The sequence below is a fragment of the Hemitrygon akajei genome, chromosome 17 (assembly GCF_048418815.1).
Source record: "Hemitrygon akajei chromosome 17, sHemAka1.3, whole genome shotgun sequence".
NCBI lineage: Eukaryota > Metazoa > Chordata > Chondrichthyes > Myliobatiformes > Dasyatidae > Hemitrygon > Hemitrygon akajei.
In genome coordinates, this window is record NC_133140.1 from 11,714,918 (window position 1) to 11,740,390 (window position 25,473).

General features: G+C 43.6%; 1 protein-coding gene across 4 annotated transcripts in view; it reads left to right on the forward strand.

Moving 5' to 3' along the window:
* The window catches only part of fcsk (fucose kinase), a 387,988-nt gene that overhangs the window by 91,748 nt on the left and 270,767 nt on the right, over positions 1 to 25,473 (forward strand). For all 4 annotated transcript variants that reach the window (XR_012101869.1, XM_073069669.1, XM_073069671.1 and 1 more), the window contains exon 3: positions 18,049 to 18,200. Coding sequence is in view for 3 of the 4 variants with exons in the window: in XM_073069669.1 (XP_072925770.1) it covers positions 18,049 to 18,200 (152 nt within the window). In the remaining variant the exon portion in view is untranslated. The remainder of the gene's footprint in view (positions 1 to 18,048; positions 18,201 to 25,473) is intronic.

The window sequence follows — 25,473 nt, forward strand, 5'->3', positions numbered from 1 at the left end:
AGGCCCATTCCCATCCTCTGGTTTCACCTGGAAAACTGGCAGGTTTGGCATCTGACTCTCCACCACATAGGGCGTAGCTGCCCAGCACTCAGCCAACTTGTGCTTTCCAGGTAGCCCCAAATTCCTTATGAGGACTCGGTCTCCCGGCAGGAGTTGGGAGAACCTCAGCTTTAGATCATACCTTCTCTTATTCCCTTGATTTTGCTGGGCAGTCGCGACCCCACTAACTCGTACCTTTTTCAACTCTCTTCTCATATCAGACACATACTTCAGATAAGTCTTCAGTGGTAAGTCACCTTCGTCAGTCGCAAAACAAAGGTCAATGGGCAACCTCGCCTCGCACCCAAACATCAGATAATATGGCGAGTACCCAATAGCTTCATTTTACGTACAATTATAACAATGAACCAGATGCCCAATATGTTGAGTTCTTGCTGATCTCCGGGGTCCCGAGCATGTCTAGCAGGGTTCGGTTTAACCTCTCTGGCTGGGGATCACCCTGCGGGTGATAAGGTGTGGTCTTCGACTTCTCGACTCCAAGCGTGCCCAGTAACTCATGGATAAGTCTGCTTTCGAAATCCCATCTCTGATCACTATGTATTCACCTTGGCATGCCATAATAAATGAAATACTTCTCCCATGACACCTCTGCCACCGTAGACGCCCTCTGGTCCTTGGTAGGGAAAACCTGAGCATATCTGGTGTAGTGGTCCGTGATGACTAAGACATTCGCCATGTTGCTGGCATCCGGCTCTATGGACGGGAAATCCACACACACCAGGTCCAGGGGCCCCGCACTCTGCAGGTGGGACAAGGGAGCGGCCATCGTAGGCAGTGTCTTCCGCCGTATGCATCGAATGCATGACTTGCAGTACTCTTCGAACTCCGACTTCATTCAGTAAAACGGGTCTCTGAGCAATCCATCGGTCTTTTCCACCCCCAAATGTCCAGAGTCGTCATGAGGCGATTTTAACGCCATCCTCTGATACTTCGGGCAGAACTAGCTGGCAGTCCTGGGGGTGACGTGACCCGGTAAAAGATCTGGTTCTTCAACTCCAACCGAGGCCATTCTCGTAGTAATGGAGATACCAACACGTGTTTCACCTTCTCCGTCTGAGCCGTGTTTCCCTTTTCGACTGCTAACCAAATAGTACCGATGCCCAGATCATCTCGCTGAGCAGCTGCCACTTCCCCAGAACTCAATTCCGGCAGCTGATTTGTCTTCAGAGCAGTCAGGTTACAGTAAACTTGGGGGATGACGTCAACAGAAGCCCCCAATTGGTCCACTGCTCGCTCCTGCCCCTCCTTTTCCTCGGCCTTCACTAGGCAAACTGACACACGGCCTTCACTCCCGGGGCAGGAACGCTCTCCCACGCCTCGTCCCTGTCAAGTCCCTCATTCGCCCATTGGGACAAAGCATCAGCATCAATGTTCCTGCTTTCCGGCCTGTACTTCAGGCTGAAATCATAAGCAGATAACGTCACCAACCACTGATGGCCTGTGGCATCCAGTTTCGTCAAGGTCAGGATATAAGTTAGAGGGTTGTTGTCCGTCCTCACCTCAAACTTGGCCTCGTAGAGATAGTCACTCAGCTTATCCACCACCGCCCATTTCAACGCCAGGAACTCCAACTTTTGCTTGGGATAGTTTTTCTCGGAGGGCGACAGACTCCGGCTGAAAAACGCAATGGGCCTCAACCCGGAGCCCTGATGCTGATACAGGACACCCCCTAAACCCTCTCGGCTGGCATCTGTGTGCAGTACATATGGTAATTGGGGGTCTGTAAAAGTGGTGCCTGGGTCAGCTGCTCCTTCAATGACTGAAAGGCCTCCTCATATTTTACATCCTACCTCAGTCCAAAGGGCTCCGACGGGCTAAGATACTCTCCACTCTCCTTTCCTTTTTCACCCTCCCTTTCTTCCCCAAGGGAAGCGCAGGGCAGGGCACTCACGGTCTGGGGTCTTGGCCAAGTGGTGACCGCCTCGATCTTAGCCAGGTCTGTAGCTACTCTATCCCGTGAGACTATGTGCCCAACATAGCAAACAGACATTTTGCAGAACTGCCACTTGTCCAGGGCGGTTTTAACCCTTCAGCTTTCAGGTGGCCCAGCACCTTCAGCAGCCTCACTTCACGTTCTCTCAAGGTGGATCCAAATACCTCAAGCAAGTTCATATTCCCCACCGTCTTCTCCATGACCTGCTGGAAGGTTGCAGGATCTCCTGAGATGCCTTGGGGCATCCTTTTGAACTGGAAAAATCCCTGGGGACATATAAATGCTGCGACCTCTTTGTCAGCCTCGCTCATGGGGATCTGGTAATACCCACTCCTCAAGTCCAGCACACTGACCCACTTCACACCACTCAGGCCGGCCGGTCTTCAATCCTCCGGACAGTATACTGGTCAGGGACGGTGCGCCTGTTCAGCCTCGCTCATGGGGATCTGGTAATACCCATTCCTCAAGTCCAGCACACTGACCCACTTCACACCATTCAGGCCGGCCAGCGCATTTTCCATCCTCGGACAGTATACTGGTCAGGGACGGTGCGCCTGTTCAGAGTCCGATAGTCCACACACATCCGTACCTTCCCATTCTTCTTCCTGGCCACCACTATTGGGGACACATAGGGACTTCAGGACTCAGTGATGATCCCAGCTTCCTTCAACCTACACAAATGCTGCCGAACGTCCTCCACCTCTGCAGGGGCCAGTTGCTGCGACCTTTCTCTGATCGGGGTGTCCTTGGTCATCCGGATAGTGTGACGCGTTCTCTTGGAGCAACCCACATCAAACTCGCCAGTGGAAAACGCACCTTCCAGCTTCAACATCTTCTCTACCAGCCTCCTTTTCCAACCCACAGGAACCGGGGAGTCCCCAAAGTTGAATGACTCAGCGGTCAACTTTCCCCCCCTTTCCCAATAGTTTTTCCCCAGTGTGTCTCACAGGGGACACTAGACATTATTGTCACTGGGAACAAATGCACCAGGGGCATCCCCCACTTGAAGGTGACCTCCCTCTTCATAGTGTTCCTGACAATCACTGCCATCCTGCATTCCTGTAAAACTGAGGGCTTCTGCAATTCAGGCCCTACCAGTTTCCCAGCAGAAAATCCCGACTCCCCCTCGTGGTCTTCTGAAGTGTCCACTAAGAGGACCTCGCCCCCGGGCAGTCCGGGAAATTTGGGGGTCACCATCACTCTCGTTACTTCCCCCGGGCCGTACCACCATTGACTTCGACTGGGTGAATCACACAGTCCCTCGTTTAAATTCGGTATCTGGCCCAATGCTGCCACACACTTCCTCAAAAGCAGCTCGAAACCCCGGGTGCACGGACAATGTTCCCAGAAAGCTCTCGCCAGCCTTCTCCTTGCAGGCCCCCATGAGCCTCCTCACAAGAGTGGTGTTGGTCCCCACCGGAATTGAAACACCGCCCTTCTCAACAGGGTCCAGACAAACCAGCACCAATGTATCGAGGACCTCAGACACTCCCACATCAGCCTCTGAGAACTCCAACTTCACTGACGAATAACCGTCGTATGGATAATCACTAGCTCCAGATCCACTAACCCCCAGGTCTCCAGTGCGCTGAATGGTGACAATGGTAAATGCTTCAGATCCAGGTTATAAAACGAACGGTACAACAACTTGACCTGTGACCCAGTGTCGAGTACAGCTTTAGCATAAATACCCTCTATTCATAGCAACACACTGGAGCATGGACCTTTTGCTTTTGGGGTTTCCTTGGTACATTGCTGGGAATGTGTTCCCCCAGAGGCCCCAGGCAGTTCCCTCACTTGGTCTCCTCTAGGTTTTCCGGTGACTCTCCCTGCTGAGGTACCCGGGGGCTCCCTCTCCTTCTGGTGTGACACCTGCTGCCAGCAGCCCCCTTCATTGTCCGTCCCCTTGGAGAATTCGCCCCCCCCCCCCCCCCCATCAGCTCCATCATATAGGGGTGTGTGTCACACCCGCCGATAACAGCCGACGTATCTCAGTTCTCAACTCTCCCACAATCTCCTCTACTGTTCTCTGGGGTAGGCTATCTGTGGTCACTTCACCACAGGGGACCACTACCGAGGACTGTATCCTGTTGACGGAGCCTCCTGCGCCTCTGCCGTGTTCTCCTCTTCCCATACCTCACTGATCAGCTCAACAAAAGATGGAGGGTGGTGCGTCTTACGAGACTGTTGGAGATTCCAAGCAATCAGGTCATGGGACTGGGCGCCCCTGGCTATCTGGTCCATTCTTAACTTTAAACCAATCTGTCACTTTTCATCATCAGAGCACTGCCACTCATCTAACAACTGAGAGGTCTGCTCCACCCACTACTCCCCCTTTAAAAAAACTACCTCTAACATCTCCCCTAAGCTTTAAATCCCCTTAAATGGATGTTCTACCTATCTCTGATATCTCCCCTAAATTTCCTCCAGTCACTTTAAACAGTTTAAAGAATAGTTTAAATTTCTGTCCTCTTGCTATCAGTGCCTGAGTTTTCATGCAAATGAAATCAAGATCAACATTCCTCAATGCTAGATACTCTACAATTCTTTTTAATTCAAGATTTTTCTCCTTTGCACATCTTTTTAAAGAATAAAAGACCTATTAGAAGGAGAGGAAACCACAGAATTAACTGCATTGCTTGGAGATGGTTTGCTGTGGGTGGATGTTTAGATGGCACAAAAACACAGGACAGTGGAAATACTCAGCCGATCAGACAGCAGTGGTGGGGAAACAAAAAGAACTGATGTTTCAGGTCAGGGAACCTCTATCAGAGCTGGAAAAAAATGTGTTTAATTTGGAAACTGCAGAGAACAAAGGGACTGTCTGTTATGGCGTCCAGATCAAAACTGCGGAAGAAATAATTACCTTAAAATCTGGCAGTAAATTAAAGAAACTAAGAGATAAAGCCAGATATGTGAGAAAAAATAATTTGGTGGTACCATGAAATGGTTATTTAAGTAGTTTGGAGGGCTGTTGTGTTCCCACGTGGTAAGAAAGGTGATGTTCCTCAAGCATACAGGGGTAATATGAAGTGCTGAAGACAGAGAGGTCTGAGTGGGAGTCAATGGAGAATTAAAATGCCATGCTTTGGGAAAATGGAGAAATGTAATATCTGGAACTTCCACCATACTGCTACTGTCCTCCACAGTGAAGATTTATGCAAAATACTTACTCAGTTTGTTGCTACTTCCTTGTCCCCATTACTACACCTTCAGCACAGTTTTCCTCCGATATCCACTCTTGCCTCTTTTTTATACTTAATGTATCTGAAGAAACTTGTGGCATCCTCTTTAATATTATTGCCTAGCTTACTTTCATATTCCATCTTTACTTCTTTAAACAATTTTTAGTTGCCTTCTGTTGGTATTTGATAGCTTACCAAGCCTCTAATCTCCCACTAACTTTTGCTGGATTGTATGCCCTCTCTCTGGCTTTTATGTTGGCTTTGACTTCTCTTGTTAGCCATGGTTGTGTCATCTTTCCCTTAAATCCTTCCATTTTGGGATGTATATATCCTGTGCCTTCCGAATTGCTTCCAGAAATTCCAGCCATTGCTGCTCTGCTGTTGTCCTTCCCAGTGTTCTTTCCCAACCAATTCTGGTCAACTCCTCTCTCGTGCTTCTGTAATTTCCTTTACTCTAGTGTAATACTGATACATCTAACTTCAGCTTCTCCTTCTCAGATTTCAGGGTGAATCCTGTCATATTATGATCACTTCCCTTAAGGGTTATTTTACCTTAAGCTCTCCAATCAATTCTAGTTCATTGCACAAAACCTAATCTAGAATAGCTGATCCCTGGTGGGCTCAGCCATGAGCTGCTCTAAAAACCATCTTGTAGGCGCTCTAGAAATTCCCCCTCTTGGAATCCAGCACCAACATGATCTTCCTAATCTACCTGCATATTGAAGTCCCTCATGATTATTGACAGACAGACATACTTTATTGATCCCGAGGGAAATTGGGTTTCGTTACGGTCGCACCAACCAAGAATAGTGTAGAAACATAGCAATATAAACCCATAAATAATTAAATAATAATAAGTTAATCATGCCAAGTGGAAATAAGTCCAGGACCAGCCTATTGGCTCAGGGTGTCTGACACTCCGAAGGAGGAGTTGTAAAGTTTGATGGCCACAGGCAGGAATGACTTCCTATGACGCTCAGTGTTACATCTCGGTGGAATGAGTCTCTGGCTGAATGTACTCCTGTGCCTAACCGGTACGTTATGGAGTGGATGGAAGACATTGTCCAAGATGGCATGCAACTTGGACAGCATCGTCTTTTCAGACACCACCATCAGAGAGTCCAGTTCCACTCCCACAACATCACTGGCCTTACGAACGAGTTTGTTGATTCTGTTGGTGTCTGCTACCGTCAGCCTGCTGCCCCAGCACACAACAGCAAACATGATAGCACTGGCCACCACAGACTTGTAGAACATCCTCAGCATAATCCGGCAGATGTTAAAGGACCTCAGTCTCCTCAGGAAATAGAGATGGCTCTGACCCTTTTTGTAGACAGCCTCAGTGTTCTTTGACCAGTCCAGTTTATTGTCAATTCATATCCCCAGGTATTTGGAATCCTCCACCATGTCCACACTGACCCCTTGGATGGAAAAAGGGGTCACCAGTACCTTAGCCCTCCTCAGGTCCACCACCAGCTCCTTAGTCTTTTTCACATTAAGCTGCAGATGATTCTGCTCGCACCATGTGACAAAGTTTCCCACCGTAGCTCTGTACTCAGCCTCATCTCCCTTGCTGATGCATCCAACTATGGCAGAGACATCAGAAAACTTCTGAAGATGGCAAGACTCTGTGCAGTATTGTAACATTGCCTTTTGTCATGCATTATTATCTATCTCCCGTTGTATTTTGTAGACCACGTTCTTACTACTGTTACAACTCCCATCAGGGTCCTTTTACCCTCGCAGTTCCTTAGCTCTGTCCACAATGATTCAACACCTTCCAATCCTGTGTCACCTCTTTCCAATGATTTGCTTTCATCTTTAACAACAGAGCAACGCCACCCTCTCTGCCTTCCTGCCTGTCCTTTCAATACAATGTGTATTCTTGGACATTAATCTCCCGGCTATAATCTTCTTCCAACTATGATTCAGTGATGCCTACAACATCATACCTGCCATTCTGCACCTGTGCTGCAAGTTCATCTACCTTATTCCGGATAATGCATGCATTTGAAGATAATACCTTCAGTCCTGTATTCACCCTTTTCGATTTTATCCACCTTTGACATTGCAACTCATCCTGTTGACTGCAGTTTTGCCCTATCAGCAGCCTCTCCTCACTACACACTGTCTCTGTTTGTAAGCCAGCGACCTCATCTTCATTATTATCATCTGCCTTTCTTACAATGCTTCTTACATTGGAATATATGCAGTTCAAGACACAAGTTGCAACGTGCTCAACCTTTCGATTCCTAATTTTATCTGAGGTCTTACCAACATCGGCCTACACAACCTTTCCACTAACTGTTCTTATTCTCTGGTTCCCATTCTGCTGCACCTCTAGTTTAAACCCCACCATGCAGCATTAACAAACCATCCCACTAGGATATTAGTCTCCCTCCAGTTCAAATGCAAGCTGTCCTTTCTGTACAGGTCTCATCTTCCCTCAAAGAGAGCCCAATGATCCAAAAATATAATGCCTTCCCTTCTACACCAACTTCTTAAACTATATAATCTTCCTGGTTCTTGCCTCACTGGCATGTGGCATAGGTAGCAATCCTGAGATCACAACCCTTTAACTTAGCACCTAACTCCCAGAACTCCATATGCAGAACCTCATCACTGGTCCTATCCACGTTATTGGTACCTACATGGACCATGTCTTCAAGTCAAGTCACTTTTATTGTCATTTTGACCATAACCGCTGTGTACAGTACATAGTAAAAATGAGACAATGTTTTTCAGGACCATGGTGTTACATGACACGGTACAAAAACTAGACTGAACTACGTAAAAAACAACACAGAAAAAAACTACACTAGACTACAGACCTACCCAGGACTGCATAAAGTGCACAAGACAGTGCAGGCATTACAATAAATAATAAACAGGACAATAGGGCCATAAGGTGTCAGTCCAGGCTCTGGGTATTGAGGAGTCTGATAGCTTGGGGGAAGAAACTGTTACATAGTCTGGTCGTGAGAGCCCGAATGCTACGGTACTTTTTCCCTGATGGCAGGAGGGAGAAGAGTTTGTATGACGGGTGCGTGGGGTCCTTCATAATGCTGTTTCCTTTGCAGATGCAGTGTGTAGTGTAAATGTCCATGATGGCAGGAAGAGAGACCCCGATGATCTTCTCAGCTGACCTCACTATCCGCTGTAGGGTCTTGCGATCCGAGATGGTGCAATTTCCGAACCAGGTAGTGATGCAGCTGCTCAGGATGCTCTCAGTACAACCCCTGTAGAATGTGGTGAGGATGGGGGGGTGGGAGATGGACTTTACTCAGACTTCGCAGAAAGTAGAGACGCTGCTGGGCTTTTTTTCCTATGGAGCAGGTCTTGAGGGACCAGGTGAGATTCTCCGCCAGGTGAACACCAAGAAATTTGGTGCTCTTAATGATCTCTACCGAGGAGCCGTCAATGTTCAGCGGGGAGTGGTCGTTCTATGACCTCCTGTAGTCAACAACCATCTCTTTTGTTTTGTTCACATTCAGAGACAGGTTGTTGGCTCCGCACCAGTCCGTTAGCCGCTGCACCTCCTCTCTGTAAGGTGACTCGTTGTTCTTGCTGATGAGACTTCTGGCTGTTTTAAGAATGCTGAGGACTCTATCTGAGATATTCCAGACCTTGGCACTTAGGAGGCAACATACCATCTGGGAATGTCGTTCTTGCCCACAGAACTTCCTGTCCGTTCCTCTAACTAACAAATCCCCTAATCCTCTTCTTCCCCCCCTCCTTCCCTTCTGAGTCACAAAGGCAAACTCAGTGCCAGAGACCCGACCACCATGACTTTCCTCTGTTAGGTCATTCCCCTCACCTCTGCCCGACAGTATCCAAAGTGATATATCTTTTGTTGCGGGGAATGGCCACAGGGGTACTCTGTACTGGTTCCTTAACCCTTTTCCCCTTCCTGACTGTCACCCAGTTTCCTGTGTCCTGCACCTCGGGTGTAAATACCTCTCTATATGTTCTGTCACCCCTTCAGTCTTCCGAATAATCTGGAGTTCATCCAGTTCCATTCCAATACCTTAACGAGGTTTGTTGGAGACTGCAGCTGTGGTCAGGGAAACTGGACGTCTTTCTGTCTTCCCACATCCCACAAGGGGAGCTTTCCACTCTCCTGCCTGGCATCTCTACTGTCCTAGCTGAGTGGATATAAAGATGGGAAGGAGGAAAAAACTGAATCTAGATCTTTACTTTTCTTTGCTTTCTCTGGCTGAAGCCTTGAAGACCTAAAGCTTCAAGCTCATCACTCTGTCTGTCCGCTCAGATGACGGCCTCTGCACTTACCTTGCCTTCCTCTAATTTGCTCTTACTAATCGATCCAAAACGGCGATTGGCCGCTGATCAAAGCTGTTTTTCATTGTAGCGACCCACTGCTGCTTTTTGAACTCAGTTGTGTACCTAATTGAAGTCCGCTCCTTTCAAAACTCCCAATGTCTGGATTGCACGCTGGTCAAATTTCCTTTAGATCAATACTCTTGACAAAGTAATTTGAATTTCATCATGACATTTGAGGAATTTAAATTCTTTTAGTTATATCTAGAATTTTTAAAAAGTTAGCCTTGATAATGGTGATCATGAGGCCACTGACTTGATGTAAATCTTCTCTGGTTCAAAAGTCCAGACTGTTCTGACGTAAATGGTATGGGATGGAAGGGGAAGTTGGGCAGATGGGGTGAATTAGGAATGTTCATATCCTGGAATGAGCAATAAAGTGGTGCAAACCAATATATTAATCTTGGAAAGATGTTTTAAAAGTAATGTAAAAGTTAGAAGTAGTAACCAAAGGATTTGTAGATATGGGTAACAGAAAGAGTAATCCCACAGATAACTTCCCAAATGATATTGGACTGTGTAGTTGACAAATCTGTTGTTTGGAAGGGAAAATATTTCATGCTCTATCAGTCTTCAAAAGAAGAAACTTGGCATGTTTTCAGATTAGCTCATAACTAAGCTATTGGAAAATGTATAGCAGAAAATAACCAAGACTCACTAACCCTGACCATACGCCTTTTTGGAAACTGGAAGGTAACTAGAGTACCCAGAAGAAACCTCCACAGTCATGGGGAGAACGAATAAACTCCCCACAGACAGCAACCCGAATTGAACAGCTGACGCTGCAAAGCAATGTTCTAACCACTATGTTACCGTATCGCCCCTTGCAGCAATTTTGGGGTGCCTGTATGATTGCTGGAAGAGAGGTGATGTCCAATTCATGTAGTGAGATGCAATGACAATGGATGCTGAGAAGAGGTGAATAACCATTGCTGGAAGTTGCAGTGTTATCAAATAGAATGGGGGAATAGTACAGTCACAGTCAGAAGGTATCATTGATTTTAACCAAATTTAATACTGAATTAGAAATTATATTGAAAGAACTTGATCAGGGAATAGTAAAAAAATAAATGGCTTAGAGTTTGCACTTATGGACTTAACAAGTCTGAGGAGAATTAAGTAGCTCGTGCATTTGTGTGGTTCTGAAGTGATGTAGCTAAGAACAATTTTTTAAAAAGATGGCATTGTAGCACAACTGTAATTTATTTTAAAGCTTCTCCAAAAATGCTTTCAACCTTCACCTACACTTTAGTTGGTAAGTGTTTTGTATATGATACAATACATATTGAGTGCCCGAGATTCTAACACCAGTTTTTGTTGAGTTAAGAATCTTCACTCATAAGGAAGAAACGGTTAGTGAAACACTTTACAGCACCGACTGTATGATAGGGGTTTAATTCCCACAGTTGTACATTCACTGCAAGACTGTGTGGGATTTTCTCCCAGTGCTCTGGTTTCTTCCCACATTCCAGAGACCGAAGGGTTATGGTGAGTGAGTTGCAGGCATGCTGTGTTGGTGCCAGAAGCATGGCAAAACTGTTACAGGCTGCCCTTCACTATCTTTGCTGATTTGATTTGATGCAAAATTGTGCACTTTTGAGATTATGAGGACACTCAGTCCTCGTTTATTGTCATTTAGAAAAGCATGCATGCATTAAGAAATGATACAATGTTCCTCCAGAGTGATATCACAAAATAAAAAAAAGGACAAACCAAAGACTCACACTGACAAAACCACGTAATTATAGCATATAGTTACAGCAGTGCAAAGCAATACCATAATTTGATGAAAGCAGACCATGGGCACGGTTTAAAAACAATCTCAAGTCCCGATCGACTCCAATAGTCACGATATCAGGCAGCAAAAGGGAGAACTCTCCCTGCCATAAACTTCCAGGCACTGACAACTAATGCCTTTGGAAGCACCTGACGACAGCAGACTCTGAGTCCGTCTGAAAACTTCGAGCCTCCGACCAGCCCCTCCGATACAGCCTCCTGAGCGCCTTCGACTTTGTCCTGGCCACCGAAACAAGCAAAGCCGAGGTCTCGGAGGCCTTCCCCTCCGGAGATTCCGGACCGCACAGTAGCAGCGGCAGCGAAGTGAGCATTTCAAAAGTTTCTCCAGATGTTCCTCCACGCTGTCACGTCTGTCTCCATCAAATCAGGATTGTGCACGGATCCCTACTTAACAAGAAACAGATATCCATCCCCAGAGAGTGCTGCGTCACGCCGCCATTTTCTCCTCCTCCCATTTCACTGCATGTTTCAATGTGCTTGTGACCAATGAAGCTAATCTCTGAAAATATTTTTGAGTTTATGCTCTTCAATAGTATATGATAACACTATTAGGGCTTGTCAGGGTGTTATCAGCTGCAGATCGCATAGATGTTATCATGCCACCATGATCAAATACTTGCCAATATTCACTTGCTTGGACTTGCATGTGAAGAAGGATTCTTTGCTGAGATACCAGATCCTATCTGTACCTATATTTGGAGCAAGTGAACACCTTCATCTTATGGACTATGGAGAAGACACTTCATATTCATTCATGACCTGCAATGAGCTGTAAAGACCTAGTTTATAAATAATTAATTTAAGAAAGAAAAGACAAGCAGCAGGTGTAATTATTGTTACAATAATATATTCCTTATTTGAATGTGTTCTTTGTCTATAATCTAAGGTTTCATTCCTTGCTATTGTAGCGCCCTCATAATGTGTTCAGCTTTGCACCATGGCATTTCTCTATTTATTTGATGCAGATGACATAACTTACCTATAGAAAACTTCGTGCTTGATATAAATCTTGAAAGCAACATTGTTATACTCGTTTGAAGTGTCTGAGAAGGAAATGCATTAAAAGTAGAAACCAAATGGTTCCTAAGGTTAACTGGTTTTTCCAGTATATTCTGATGCAGCATACTTATATTGTGAGACCCTGAGCAAGCTAATCCTATTCCACTAATGATTCTTTTTGGCTTAAATGATTCAAGTTACTTATCAGAGAACCACATTCTCTCTAAAGCTATAATGGTTTATCCTGTATTTGGAAAAGTAATTCTAGGGAGAATGCGTTGGCTGGCACTTGAAGTGGCAATGTGAGCAATGTTTAACCTGATTATTCAGCATATTTTCCTGCCATGTCTGTTACAGATCCATGTAGTGTAGAGACAGAAGCTTCAATTACTACTTTAAAAATTGATTTGGCCTCAGCCTTATGATTTTCTATATGGCAAAACAAAGAAAATGTGCAGATGTTGCTTTTTATATTTCCTGTTCTGTATGTCCTTTGCCTGCCTTCTGACGTAGATGCTTCATGAGCATCGCAATTCAGCTTCCCAAGTTGTAGCTTTTGACTTTTGTTTGTATGAAGGTAGCTGGAGTAGGATATGTGAACTGGGCTTTGCATTTCTCCATTAAAGTAGAGACCACTTTAGTTGTAACTTGTTCTCCTCCTTCGCCACCCACCTGTTTCTTCACTTTCAATATCATTTCAATGTGGTCATGGTTGAATGGCTCGGGCAGGGGTATTTTCAGTATTCTAATGCCCTTTATTAGAAGAGCTCGTGTGTAGATAGCAGCTGGGATGAACTGCCCAGGCTGAAACCAGAAGAAAAGCTACTTGGATGAGGTATTGCAGGGCTAACTGTAGCTTTGGAATTTATTTTGCATAATTCAGGAGTGTGACAACTGAAAGAGAGAGCCAGTGATTGGGTAACTCCTGTGTTACATAGGAACCGGAAAAAGCCATCCTTAGGGTCTTTTAAGAGACTCTTAGATAGGTACATGGAGCTTAGAAAGATACAGGGCTATGCGGTAGGGAAATTCTAGGCAGCTTCTAGAGTAGGTTACATAGTTGGCACAACACTGTGGGCCGAAGGGCCTGTAATGTGCGGTAGATTTTCTCTGTTCTATGTTCTATCTCCTCTACCCTATTCCATCATTTGATTAAAACAGAACTGAAGTATAACGTCAGCTGTATTTGCTTGCCGTGGCCTGTTTCCATAATACTCTTACCTAACCAAAACATATAAAAATAAAAATTAGCTTTATTTGTTACATGAATATTGAAACATAGAGTGAAATGTGTCATTGTGTTAGTGAACAACAATGTCCAAGGATGTGCTGGGGCAGCCTGAAAGTGTCACTGTGCTTCCAGTGCAATCTTTGCATGCCAACAACATTCTAAGCCATACATCTTTGGAATGTGGGAGGAAATCCAGACCATCCCAGGGCTCCATACAGACAGCAGTGGAATTGAACTCTGATTGCTGGCATTGTTAACCGTTACTCTGGCTCATGCTGTGCCACCCCATCTATTGATGGAAAAGATGATTTTCTTATTTATACATCTGTATGTGAGTGAGACAATGAAAAAAAAAATTTCCAGACTCCATGAACTGTCTATCAAGTCTTTTTGAGTTGGATTTCTGATATATAACCACAAAATGTTTATTTTTCTATATTTACACCAATGTGTTAATCACAGGGAAGTGTGGGTATGTAAATACTGGAACAGGACCGAACATTCCTATAGGAAGTAAAATCTCACATCCTTACCTCATTGGGCCTCTGATGTTCGAATATACTGGAATCCTGTATTTGTGTTGAAATTCTTTAGCCAAAAACTCTGTATAAGTGGTTTGGTGGTCATAGTGACTGATTGATAAATTTGTTGCATGATCACTGGCCTGGCACATACTGTTTCGAGTACACAGGGAGGAGGGCAATCATATCGATGGATAAACTGAGGAGTCCACGTTACTCTCTCTCCCTCATTTTCAATATCCAACTAGACATCCCCATCCCCCACCCCACCCACACGTCACCTCACCTCATTGTGGCCCAAACCTTAACAGGGTCGGGCTGCCAACCAGCTTGGCGCACAGCGTCCAAGTGCTGTAGCTTCATTAGCTGATAAGCTATCTTTATATTCTTGTCCTCCAACTTTGTCGCCCCACTCTGAGCCATCAATAGTGATTCTCTCAGAATAATACAGTGCAATTGAGATCACGTATTCTTAAGACTCGCAATTGTTTCATACTGATGCCTTACAATCACTGCAAACAGCCAGAAATCATTCAGCTGGCTCTCTCTTCTCCTGGGAAAACCCAGCGATTTAAGTATGGAGACAATGTGATGCCCCATTTCAACTCTGGTGACATCTAACTGGTCTGACCAATCTACTGGCATTCCATAACCCACTGGTGAATTAGCAAGACTTCCAAACCCCACAGTACAACCTGGAGCTCTGCATCTCTCTTACAGAGGGTCCACTGTATGAAATGCATTTCTGCTCAAAAAGCCATTCCCTGCTCACTGCTGCCCAAAGTGTAATGTTGAATCAGGTTCGGGTTGGTGAGACAGAAAACACTGACTGCGTGTAAGTATATTAGTCACTTATTTACAAACAGTAAAAATTCGACAAAACATTCATGTTCCCCAAGTTACAAAAACTACAAAGCTGAATATCCAGTAAATGTATTTAGCTAAAAGTGTGCACAGAGCATTCCTTCCCAATGGCTATGTGCACTGCTTGCCTTAAACAAAGGAAGAGAGAAAGAATCTCCAACACGTGCCCTGTATATACCCAGTATATCTGAAACCAGACACCAAACAGCTAATCAATGGGAAAAGCAGCTGCAGTGTCTAAACTAACCAATCTCGACAGAAACGATTTTCGACAATAACAATAAGCCACACCCTCTCAGGCAACTTCTAATAAGAGGAAATCCAGAGAAATGAGATGGGAGGGACAGTGACCTTAGAAGATAAGAAATAAGAGCAGGAGTAGCTCATATTGCAACTCCCGCACCCGTCACCCCCCCCCCCCCCACCACCACCGACAACCCAAGCAGTCTTCATTAAGATTGTGTTCAATTCAACCAATGGCTTCTGTTTCACCAAGATTGTGTCTGATCCAATCATTGTCTCTTGCTTCATTTCCCTCCCTGATCACCAGTATGCTTTCTTTCCCCTGCAGAATGAAATTCTGTCTCAGCATTGAATATGTGAGCATTCACAGTTCTCTGCAGTAAAAATTTCACCAGAACTCTCAACTCTGTTGAAGAAAGATTGCATCTTGGACAAAGCAGCAGCCTGCCAGATCCCTAGAGAAATCCCTACTGTTTGAATCTAGTAAAAGAAAACTTCTTCAATGAAGTTGCTGCGTGTTTGACACTATGCTGCATAAAAAAAAGATCTATCTTTCCTTGATTGCACACTTCATAATCCATTTGTGCCATAACTAATTAAACCTTTTGACAGCAGTACATGAAATGAGTTGGAGATCCATAAGTTTGACTGAGAGCAGTCTGTTACTTTGCTGTTGTAGATTGTTTTCAGGTAAAAAAAGGTTCTTTTATTGGTGTAACTTGAGTGTCAAAGGTAATGCAGGCACCTTTTGCCTTTGAGGGAGACAATCTTGAGCTATTGCAACCAATGTGATGAAGCTGCTCAAGGGTGCTACTCAAAGTTCAAAATAAATTTTATTATCGAAGTACATATATGTCATCATATACGACCCTGAGATCCATCTTATTATGGGCAAACTCAGCAAATCTTTAGAATAGTAACAATAATAGGATCAATGCTATTGGAGAGAGACTTGCAGGATTTTCATCCAGTGATAAAGGAAGGGTGACAAATAAAAACAGTGAATGTTGGAAATACTCAGCAGGTCAGTCAGCATCTGTAGAAAGAAAGCAGTAAATGTTTCAGGTCATAGAGTCATAGAGAACTACAATACAAAACAGGCTCCATAAATCTGTTATCCTGGCCTTTTATTCTGACAGGCACGTACAAACTCTGCACTCTCAGTTCTGAAGGCCTCCCACTTACCAAGTACACCTTTGCCAGAAGACAGCTCGTCCCAATCTACACTTGCCAGATCCTTTCTGATAACATAAAGAATGGCCTTCCTCTAATTTAAAATCTCAACCCAAGGGCCAGAATTATGCTTTTCCATAATTATTTTGAAACTAATGTCACCACGGTCACCAGATGCAAAGAGTTTTCCTACACAAACTTCCATCTCATTTCCTAATAGGAGTTCTAGTATCACACTCTCCCTCGTTGAGACTTCTATATACAGATAAAATAAACTTTACTGAACGCACTTCACAAACCCTTTCCCATCCAATCCTTTTGTAGTATAGGAGTTGCCGTCAATATGTGGAAAGTTAAAATCACCTAATATCACAACCTTATGTTTCTTGCAATGGTCTGCAATCTCTCTACAAATTTGCTCTTCTAGACCTCCTGACTGCTGGGTGGTCTATAATATAATCTCATTAATGTGGTCACACCTTTTTTATTTCTCAGTTTTATCCCTGAGCGAGCCCTCCAGTCTGTCCTGACGGAGTACTGCCATGATTGTTATCGCCACCCCTCCTCCTTTAATCCCTTCTGCTCTCTCATTTCTAAAACAAGGGAACCCCAGAGCACTGAGCTGTTAGTCCTGCCCCTCCAACAGCCAAGTCTCTCTAATGGCAACAGTGTCATAATTCCACATGCTGATGCATGCCCTAAGCTCATTTGCCTTTCCTATAATATACATTGCATTGAAATATGTGCAGCTCAGAACATTATACCCACTATGTTCAATCTTTTGATTCTTGACCTTGTATGTAGGCTGAACAACATCTTTGTCTACAAATGCGCCACTATCTGTTCTGGAGTGTCAGTTCCTACACTGCTGCAACTGCAGTTTAAACAGGTGTGAAATGTTTACTCAGAATTTCTGATGAAAGGCCTCAGACTTGAAGTAGTAACCATTTACTTCTCCACAGATACTGCCTGACCTGCTGAGTGTTTCCATCATTTACTTCTCCACAGATGCTGCCTGACCTGCTGAGTGTTTCCATCATTTACTTCTCCACAGATACTGCCTGACCTGCTGAGTGTTTCCATCATTTACTTCTCCACAGATGCTGCCTGACCTGCTGAGTGTTTCCATCATTTACTTCTCCACAGATACTGCCTGACCTGCTGAGTGTTTCCATCATTTACTTCTCCACAGATGCTGCCTGACCTGCTGAGTGTTTCCATCATTTACCATTTCTGTTTCAGATTTCTGGGAGCTGCAGTCTTTCTCATTTTCAAAGATGATAAGTAGCTGACAGGTTCAATGTGTAGCTTGGAAGATTTAGAAGTGAGAGTCATGAGTCTGGAAGGAGCTATTGCAACAGCCTTATCAAATTTCTGCCATCTGTCAGTAAATGGTGCACACCAGAGCCATGGTGCATCAAAGATGGAGGGGACTATAGTTTATGTTGAGAATGGGTTGCTGATCATGTCAACATGTGAACTTGGCTCCTTCCACCTCTCCATGGAACTGGCTACCATTATGTTAAATACTTAACTTGTACCTTGAAGGTGATTGAGGTGTTTAAGTCTGCCAGATGATGACCTGATTGTTGTAGAGTACCTAATGTCTGACTAGATAATTAATATAAGCCAACGGTGTAAGCCCTACCAGCAATGGCTTGTCCAATCTCACTTATGTATTTATTTTTGTTTCTTTTTTCCCAGAGCTTGAAGTCCGCCAGCGCAAAGGGTCCATTGCCCCTGGTGTGCTCCTGCTTACTGTTGGAGACCCAGGGACTCAGGTTGGCAGTGGAGGTGCAACTCTCAATGCATTGTTGGTAGCTGCCGAATACCTCAGTGCCAGGGCAGGATATACGGTATGTTTATTAAGTATCCATATTTCTTTTATTTATGACCTTTTAGTGGGGATGAATGAAAATTAAGGTTTCATCTTATAGGATCACAGAATGCCACAGGCATTGGCTCTTTAAAGGAGGTAACCAATGACCTCATGATCTTGTTCTTTCTCCATTGCTCTGATAAATTGTTCTTTTACAAATACTCATTGCATTCCCTTTTCAAAAGTTATTGATGAGTATGCTGTCCTTTAAATTCAAGTTGTGCATTTCAGATTATTAAACTATGTGTAATATCACACCTTTTCTCATTTGTCTGATGATTATTTTGCTATAGGTTACTAGACATTCCCTCAGTGGAAGTGGCTTCTCCTTGCTTACTTCATCAGGCTCCTACATAAGTTTAGATCAAAAGACCATAAGGCATAGGTACATAATTGGGTCATTCTGCCCATTGAGTGTACTCTGCTATTTGATCATGGCTGAATTACTATCGCTCTCAACCCCATTCTCCTACCTTCTTCCAATAACCTTTGACGGCCTTACTAATTAAAGCCTATTAATCTCCACTTTAAATATACCCAGTGAGTTGCATTCCACTACCACCTGTTACAATAAATTCTACAGCTTCACCTCCGGCTAAAGCAATTCCTCCTCATCTCTGTTCTAAAGGGACCTCCTTGCATTTTGAGGCTGTGCCCTCTGGTCATAGACTCCCCCACTATTAGAAACATTCTCTCAACACCTGCTCCATCAAAGCCTTTCAATATTCAATAAGTTTCAATGAGATTTACCCCCCCCCCCCATCCTCATTCTTTTAAACTCCAGTGAATACAGGCCCAAAGGATCAAATGGTCCTTTCATTCTTGAAATCATTCTAGTGAACCTTCTCTGGACCCCCTCCAATGCCAGCACATACTTTCTTAGATAAGGAGCCCAAAACTGCTCTCAATACTCCAAATACAATTTTTCCCCGTGGCTCAATCAAATTGACAGAGGTGGCTCCACACAGGTATGGGTGAGTGATTTAACAATTAGTGTTTGTGGGTTTTTGGCTTTTTCCAGAGGCCCAAGAGAAATAAAAATAAGGTAGGGACAAGCGGAGTGTCCATTGTTGGAGTGGACCAATGTTAGAGTTGGGAGGCTTTGGTTCCACAGGCTTGGACAAGGTAAACTTCTGGTAAGTTTCTTCTTCATTCTTTGTCTGTTAGTGCATAGTTAGCGCAGTGCGAATGTTGTGTTCTTTGTGAGTGATGTGGGAATTCTGGGAAGCCTCCTGCCTCCCAGATAACCACATCTGCACTGAGCTGCATCTCCTCCGTGAATGTGTTAAGGAACTGGAGCTGCAGCTCGATGACCTTCAGCTCATAACAGGAAAATGAGGTGCTAGATAGGTAAATAGTCACCCCTAAGTTGCAGGAGGCAAGTAACTGGGTGACTGTCAGGAGAGGGAAAGGGAATGGGCTGCCAGTGCAGAGTAGCCTATTCCTCTCAATAATAAGTATACAACTTTGGATACTGTTGAGGAAGGTGACCTCCCTTCCCAGAGAGCTGCAGAGACCGGATCTCCAGCACTGAGTCTGGTGCTGTGGCTCTAAAGGGAAGGGAGTAAAAGAGGACTGTCGTAGTGATAAAAGATTCCATAGTTAGCAGAGGAGAGATGAGATTCTGAAGACGTGAGAGAGAAACCCAGATGGTATGTTGCCTCCCATGTACCAGGGTCAGGGATGTCTCAGCTTGGCACATAAGGGTAAAAATAGGATGATTTGGCAGATGAATGTATGGCTGAGAAACTAGTGCAGATTTTCAGATTTCTGGATCATTGGGATCTCTTCTGGGGAAGGTATGACGTGTACAAAAGGGACAGGTGGGTTAGGAAGTGGGGGTGGCGTGGCTTTGTTGGTAAAAATGAAGTCAAATCCTTAGAAAGAGGAATGGAAGATGTAAAATCTTTGTGGGAAGAGGTAAAAAACTGCAGGGGTAAAAAGATCCTGATGGGAGTTATGTACAGGCCTCTGAACAGTAGCAAAGATGCAGGCTACAAATTACAGTGGGAGATAGAAAAGGCATGTAAGAAGACCAATATTATGATAGTCATGGGGATTTCAGGGTATTGGAGGAATGATACTAGCATGAATGGAGGATAGGTTGATTGGCAGGAAGCAAAGAGTGGGAATAAAGGGAACCTTTTTCTGGTTGACTGCCAGTGACTAGTGGTGTTCTGCATGGGCTTTTATTGGGACCATTTCTTTTTACATTATATGTCAATAACTTGGATGACAGAATTGATGGCTTTTTGGTCATCAATTCCTAAGATAAATGGAGGAGTAGGTAGAATTGAGGAAGCAGAGAGGCTGCAGAGGGACTTAGACAGATTAGGGGAATGGGCAAAAATGTGGCAAATGGAATACAGTGTCAGGATGTGTATGGTCATGCGCTTTGATCAAAGAAATTAAAATCAGAAGTGAAAAAGGACTTGGGAATCCTCCCTAAATGTTAACTTGCAGGTTCAGTTGGTGGTGAGGAAAGCACATGCAATGTTAGCACTTATTTTGAGAGGTCTAGAATGTAAAAGCAAGGATGTAATGCTGAGGTTTTATAAGGCACTGGAGAGGCCTCACTTGGAGTATTGTGAGTAGTTTTAGGATCCTTATCTGAAAAAGAATGTACTGATATTGGAGAGAGTTTGTGAGTACGATTCCTGGAATGAAAGGGTTATTGTATGAGGAGCATTTGATGGCTCTGGGCCTGTACTCACTGGAATTTAGAAGACTGAGGGTGGATCTAATTGAAACCTATTGAACATTGAAAGGCCTAGATAGGGTGGATGTTAAGGGCATGTTTCCTTTGGTGGGGCAGTCTTGGACCAGAGGGCATAGCCTCGGATGGGGGGTTGACCATTTAGAATGGAGATGAGACAGAATTTCTTTAGCCAGAGAGTAGTGAATCTGTGGAATTCATTGCCACAGGTGACTGCCTTTGTGTATATTTAAGGCAGAGTTATTCATTAGTCAGGGTGTTAAAGGTTATGGAGAGAAGGCAGGAGAATGGAGTTGAGAGGGAAAATGGATCAGCAATGATGAAATGCCAGAGCCTAACGGCCTAAAGCTGCTCCTGTGCCTTACGGTCCCGGGGTCTAAACGTCAGCATTATTCCTTGTTTTTAACTGAATGTAAAACTACTGAATTTCCTGCTTCAGAAATTGCGTTGTTAACACATGCCACGCACAACCTAAAACACACTGTGTGTGTTTAGTAGGCAGGCAGCATGTACTGAGAGAGAAGCGGTTAATGTTTCAAGTCAGGCAACATGCTGTGAAAAAGAAGAGAGAAAGATTCAGGTTAATGACCATTGATCAGAACTGGCCTGTATCATGTCACCTTTCTGAAACTTGGTTTCTCTTGCTTTAGAGTGTTACCAGCAGTTATTGTTTGTTTTTATTTCAGATTTCCAGCATTTGTGCTTGTTAGATTTTCAATAACATTTCAAGTCTGTGATTCTGTGTAAGAATTTGAAATAACAATTAAAGGGAGAGCAAAAGTAAGTTCTATTATAGGGAGAATGCCAAAGAGATTAATTAAATAAAAAGATCTTAGTGGGAATGCCTTGCCTTTGACAAGCTCCCACGTGGGAGGTTAGTTAGGAAGATTCAGTCACTAGGTATACATGGTGAGGTAATAAATTGGATTGGACATTGGCTCAGTGGGAGAAGTCAGAGAGTGGTAATGGAGGATTGCTTCTCTGAGTGGAGGCCTGTGACTAGTGGTGTGCCACAGGGATCAGTGCTGGGTCCATTGTTATTTGTCATCTATGTCAATGATCTGGATGATAATGTGGCAAATTGGATCAGCAAATTTGCTGATGATACAAAGATTGGAGGTGTAGTGGACAGTGAGGAAGGTTTTCAAAGCTTGCAGAGGGATTTGGACCAGTTGGAGGAATGGGCAGAAAAATGGCAGATGGAGTTTAATGCGGACAAGTGTGAGGTATTGCACTTCGGAAGGTCAAACCAAGGTAGAACATACAAGGTAAATGGTAGGACACTGAGGAGTGCAGTAGAACAGAGGGATCTGGGAGTACAGATACATAATTCCCTAAAATAGGATAGAAATTTGCCTTTTCGCTGTCACAGTGGCTTTCTTTAGGTTGTATCTGGACTTGTGCAAACTCCTTACAGAAACCGGCAGAATTGAAACTGGGTTGCTGGTAATGTAATAGTGTTACACTAGCTGCTACCCAACCAAGGGTCTCGGCCCAAAACATCGACAGCGCTTCTCCCTATAGATGCTGCCTGGCCTGCTGTGTTCTACCAGCATTTGTGTGTGTTGTTGTTTGAATTCCCAGCATCTGCAGATTTCCTCGTGTTTGCTCATGTCACCTCAGGTAGGGTTCTGGATCATCGCTCCTGAATGTCACAGATCTAGCTCTTAGCAGATTGCAAATCTCTTGCTTCTGGTTTGGGAAGCCTTGGTATGTTCTCAAAAGCACACACTCATCCATACTGGTCTTAATGATAGCCGTGGCGTATTTATTCAGATCCGAGGATGAATTGCTGAATGTAGTCCAATCCACCAATTCAAAGCAGTAGTTAAACGCACCTCTACCTCCCTTGACTTACCTGGCTTTTCATGGTATTTGCTTCTCAGCCTCAGCTTCTGGTCTGTTGTTAATTGACTAGTCTTCTTTGAGGGATCAGCGTTCATTAAGATGGGTAGGAGACTGCACGTGCTGGTATCTGGAGCAAGAACCAACTGCGGGGAACTCAGTTGAGTAGAGTAGCATCTGCGGGATGAGTGGGAGTAGAGGTTAGGAGGTAGAATTGTAATCGGTTCAGGTTGAAATCATGGATCAGTCCTGATTCAGAAATTCCTTTCCTGTAAGTATTAGGAATCTAAAACAGAGTCATGAGTGTGTTGACTATCATGCTGGATTAAATTAAGGCTGATGTATACACGTAATTGTAATCAAGCAGTCCCAGTTGAAAAATATAGATCGATATTTGGTAAGAGCTATTAGGCTGTACCAGAGAATTTACTTGTTGTCAGATTATTAACATTTGTGGTATCAATTCAATTGACTCTTCATCTGCACTTGCTTAGAGGTGTACTCATTCGGCATTCTCTTCACAGTATCATGAATGTACGTCCAGTTTGATTTCCGTGATAATGTATGGAAGTAGTTCAGAGATATTCTGAAGGTGCTAAAGAGATGTGAGGATTTGTATTCATAATTAGTTTCATAATACTGTGGACAACATGCTAGCTTTGCACACCTAGGTTCCAGAGTCGCATTTATTTCTGTACACAATTGAAAAGAATCCATGTAGATATTGCCATTTCTTTTATATCCTCTCAAAGTAGCTCAGCTGTCCTGTAGTATTTATATATGACTTTATAGGCATCTTTCCTCCTGCGGTACTTGGCAAAGGCAGTATCCATCAGCACTATTGAGTGCCACTTGCGCATACTTACACACACACAAATTAATTAAATCAGGGTTGATGATGTGCTGTATCTGAAAGTCTGAGCAATTTAATTATAATCGATTCCCGAAGGCGATGGTGTTGTAAATTAATATTTTAGTGCCCAAACCGCCAGCTAGGCCTGAAAACCTCCAGTTTCCTGTTTGAAATACACAAATATCATCTTGAAAATAGAGCCTAGTGTTGGGTGGCATATTTTTTGAATTGTTTCATCTCCTTCTCTTTGTGAATTCCTGAGACCTGGATTTCCACTTTTTTAAATTTAATTTCTTTCCTATTTGAATATTTCTTGATTATATTGTAACAATACTTGCAAATTAACCTCAGCATTCCTTCAGAGGAGGCAGTAATTCAAATCTCTGCTCACTGTTCAAGGGCACTAGTTTGAAAGGTCATACTGCATTAGCAAGGGCAATCATAATATTTTCCATTCTCCATGCCATCTTTCTACCTATGGCAATGGCAGCTGGCACCCCAGACCCTAGATGGAATGCTCCAGTCCATATAAGTGAGGTGAACAGAGCAGCATATTTGATACCAATGGCCTCTTTCTTCATGCATGCCAGCAGAAATATCACTGATGCTTGTATGTACTAAATAGTAACTTGAGTTCTAGCTATGCCTTTAGATTGTGCATCAAAAAAAGAAGTCAGTGCCTTCAATAGAAGAAAAAAGTCTTGTTGAAGTTGAGCAAATAGGTGAAAGAACAATATATTGTTTAAGTGATTATTAAAAAATGTTGAACATGTCATTGGTCAAGTGATAAGTAAGTCATAAAATCAGATCTCAACAAATCATAAACGCATAAGATTCTGCTGATACTGGAAATCCAGAGTAACAGTCACAAAGTACTGGAGGAACTCAGCAGGTCAGGAAGCATCTATGGAGAGGAATGAAGAGTCAACGGTTTGGGTCAAGACTCTTCATGAGGACTTATCAAATGCTTTCACTCTAAGCTGGCATTAGTAGTTCCAGTACTAGAACCTTGAGAGGGGTACATAATTGCTTGCCTAATTTTTATTGGGAAAAATAAAAATAATATTGTGAACAATTTATTGTTCAAAACTTGTGAAACAACCATTAGATATTGAATAGAGAAGTAACAGAGCAGGTTGAGGTGTGGAATAAAGGCATCAACGGAATATGTGTATTTTGGTATAAAAGTGAGGAAGGTCTTTGAAGCCTTTCTATTTGTTTGTTCGTTTAAAGTGATTATATCAGCAGTCAGGTCTTATTTTGGATTGGTTAGTGCTTTGCACAACCATGGTTGACAGCAGCTCTGTTGTAGAATAAGCAGGTGGTGTCTTACTGTGTTGTTCACAAACTTTAGTATCGTAGAAAACTTATGTGTGCTGATAGTGTTGGGATTGTTGAATCAGAATCAGGGTTATCACCGACATTATGTGAAATTTGTTATTTGTGCAGGATTACAATGCATAACATAAACTTAAAAATTATTAAAAGTTACAAAAAATAAATAGTGCAAAAGTAGAATAATGAGGTAGCTAGTGTTTGTGGGTTCATTGTCCATTCAGAAATCTGATAGTGGACATGAAGAATCTGTTCCTAAAATGTTGAGTGTGGTTCTGTACCTCCTCCCTGATGCTGATAATGAGAAGAGGACATGTCCTAGATGGCAAGGGTCCTTAGTGTCGGGCGCCATCTTCTTGAACCTTTTGAAGATGTCCTCAATTACGTGGAAGGTTGTGCCTTTGATGGAGGTGGCTGAGTCTGCAACCCTTTGCAGCCTCTTTTGTTCCAGTGCATTGGGACCTCCATGCCAGGCTGAAGTGTCTGCAATATATCTTCAGA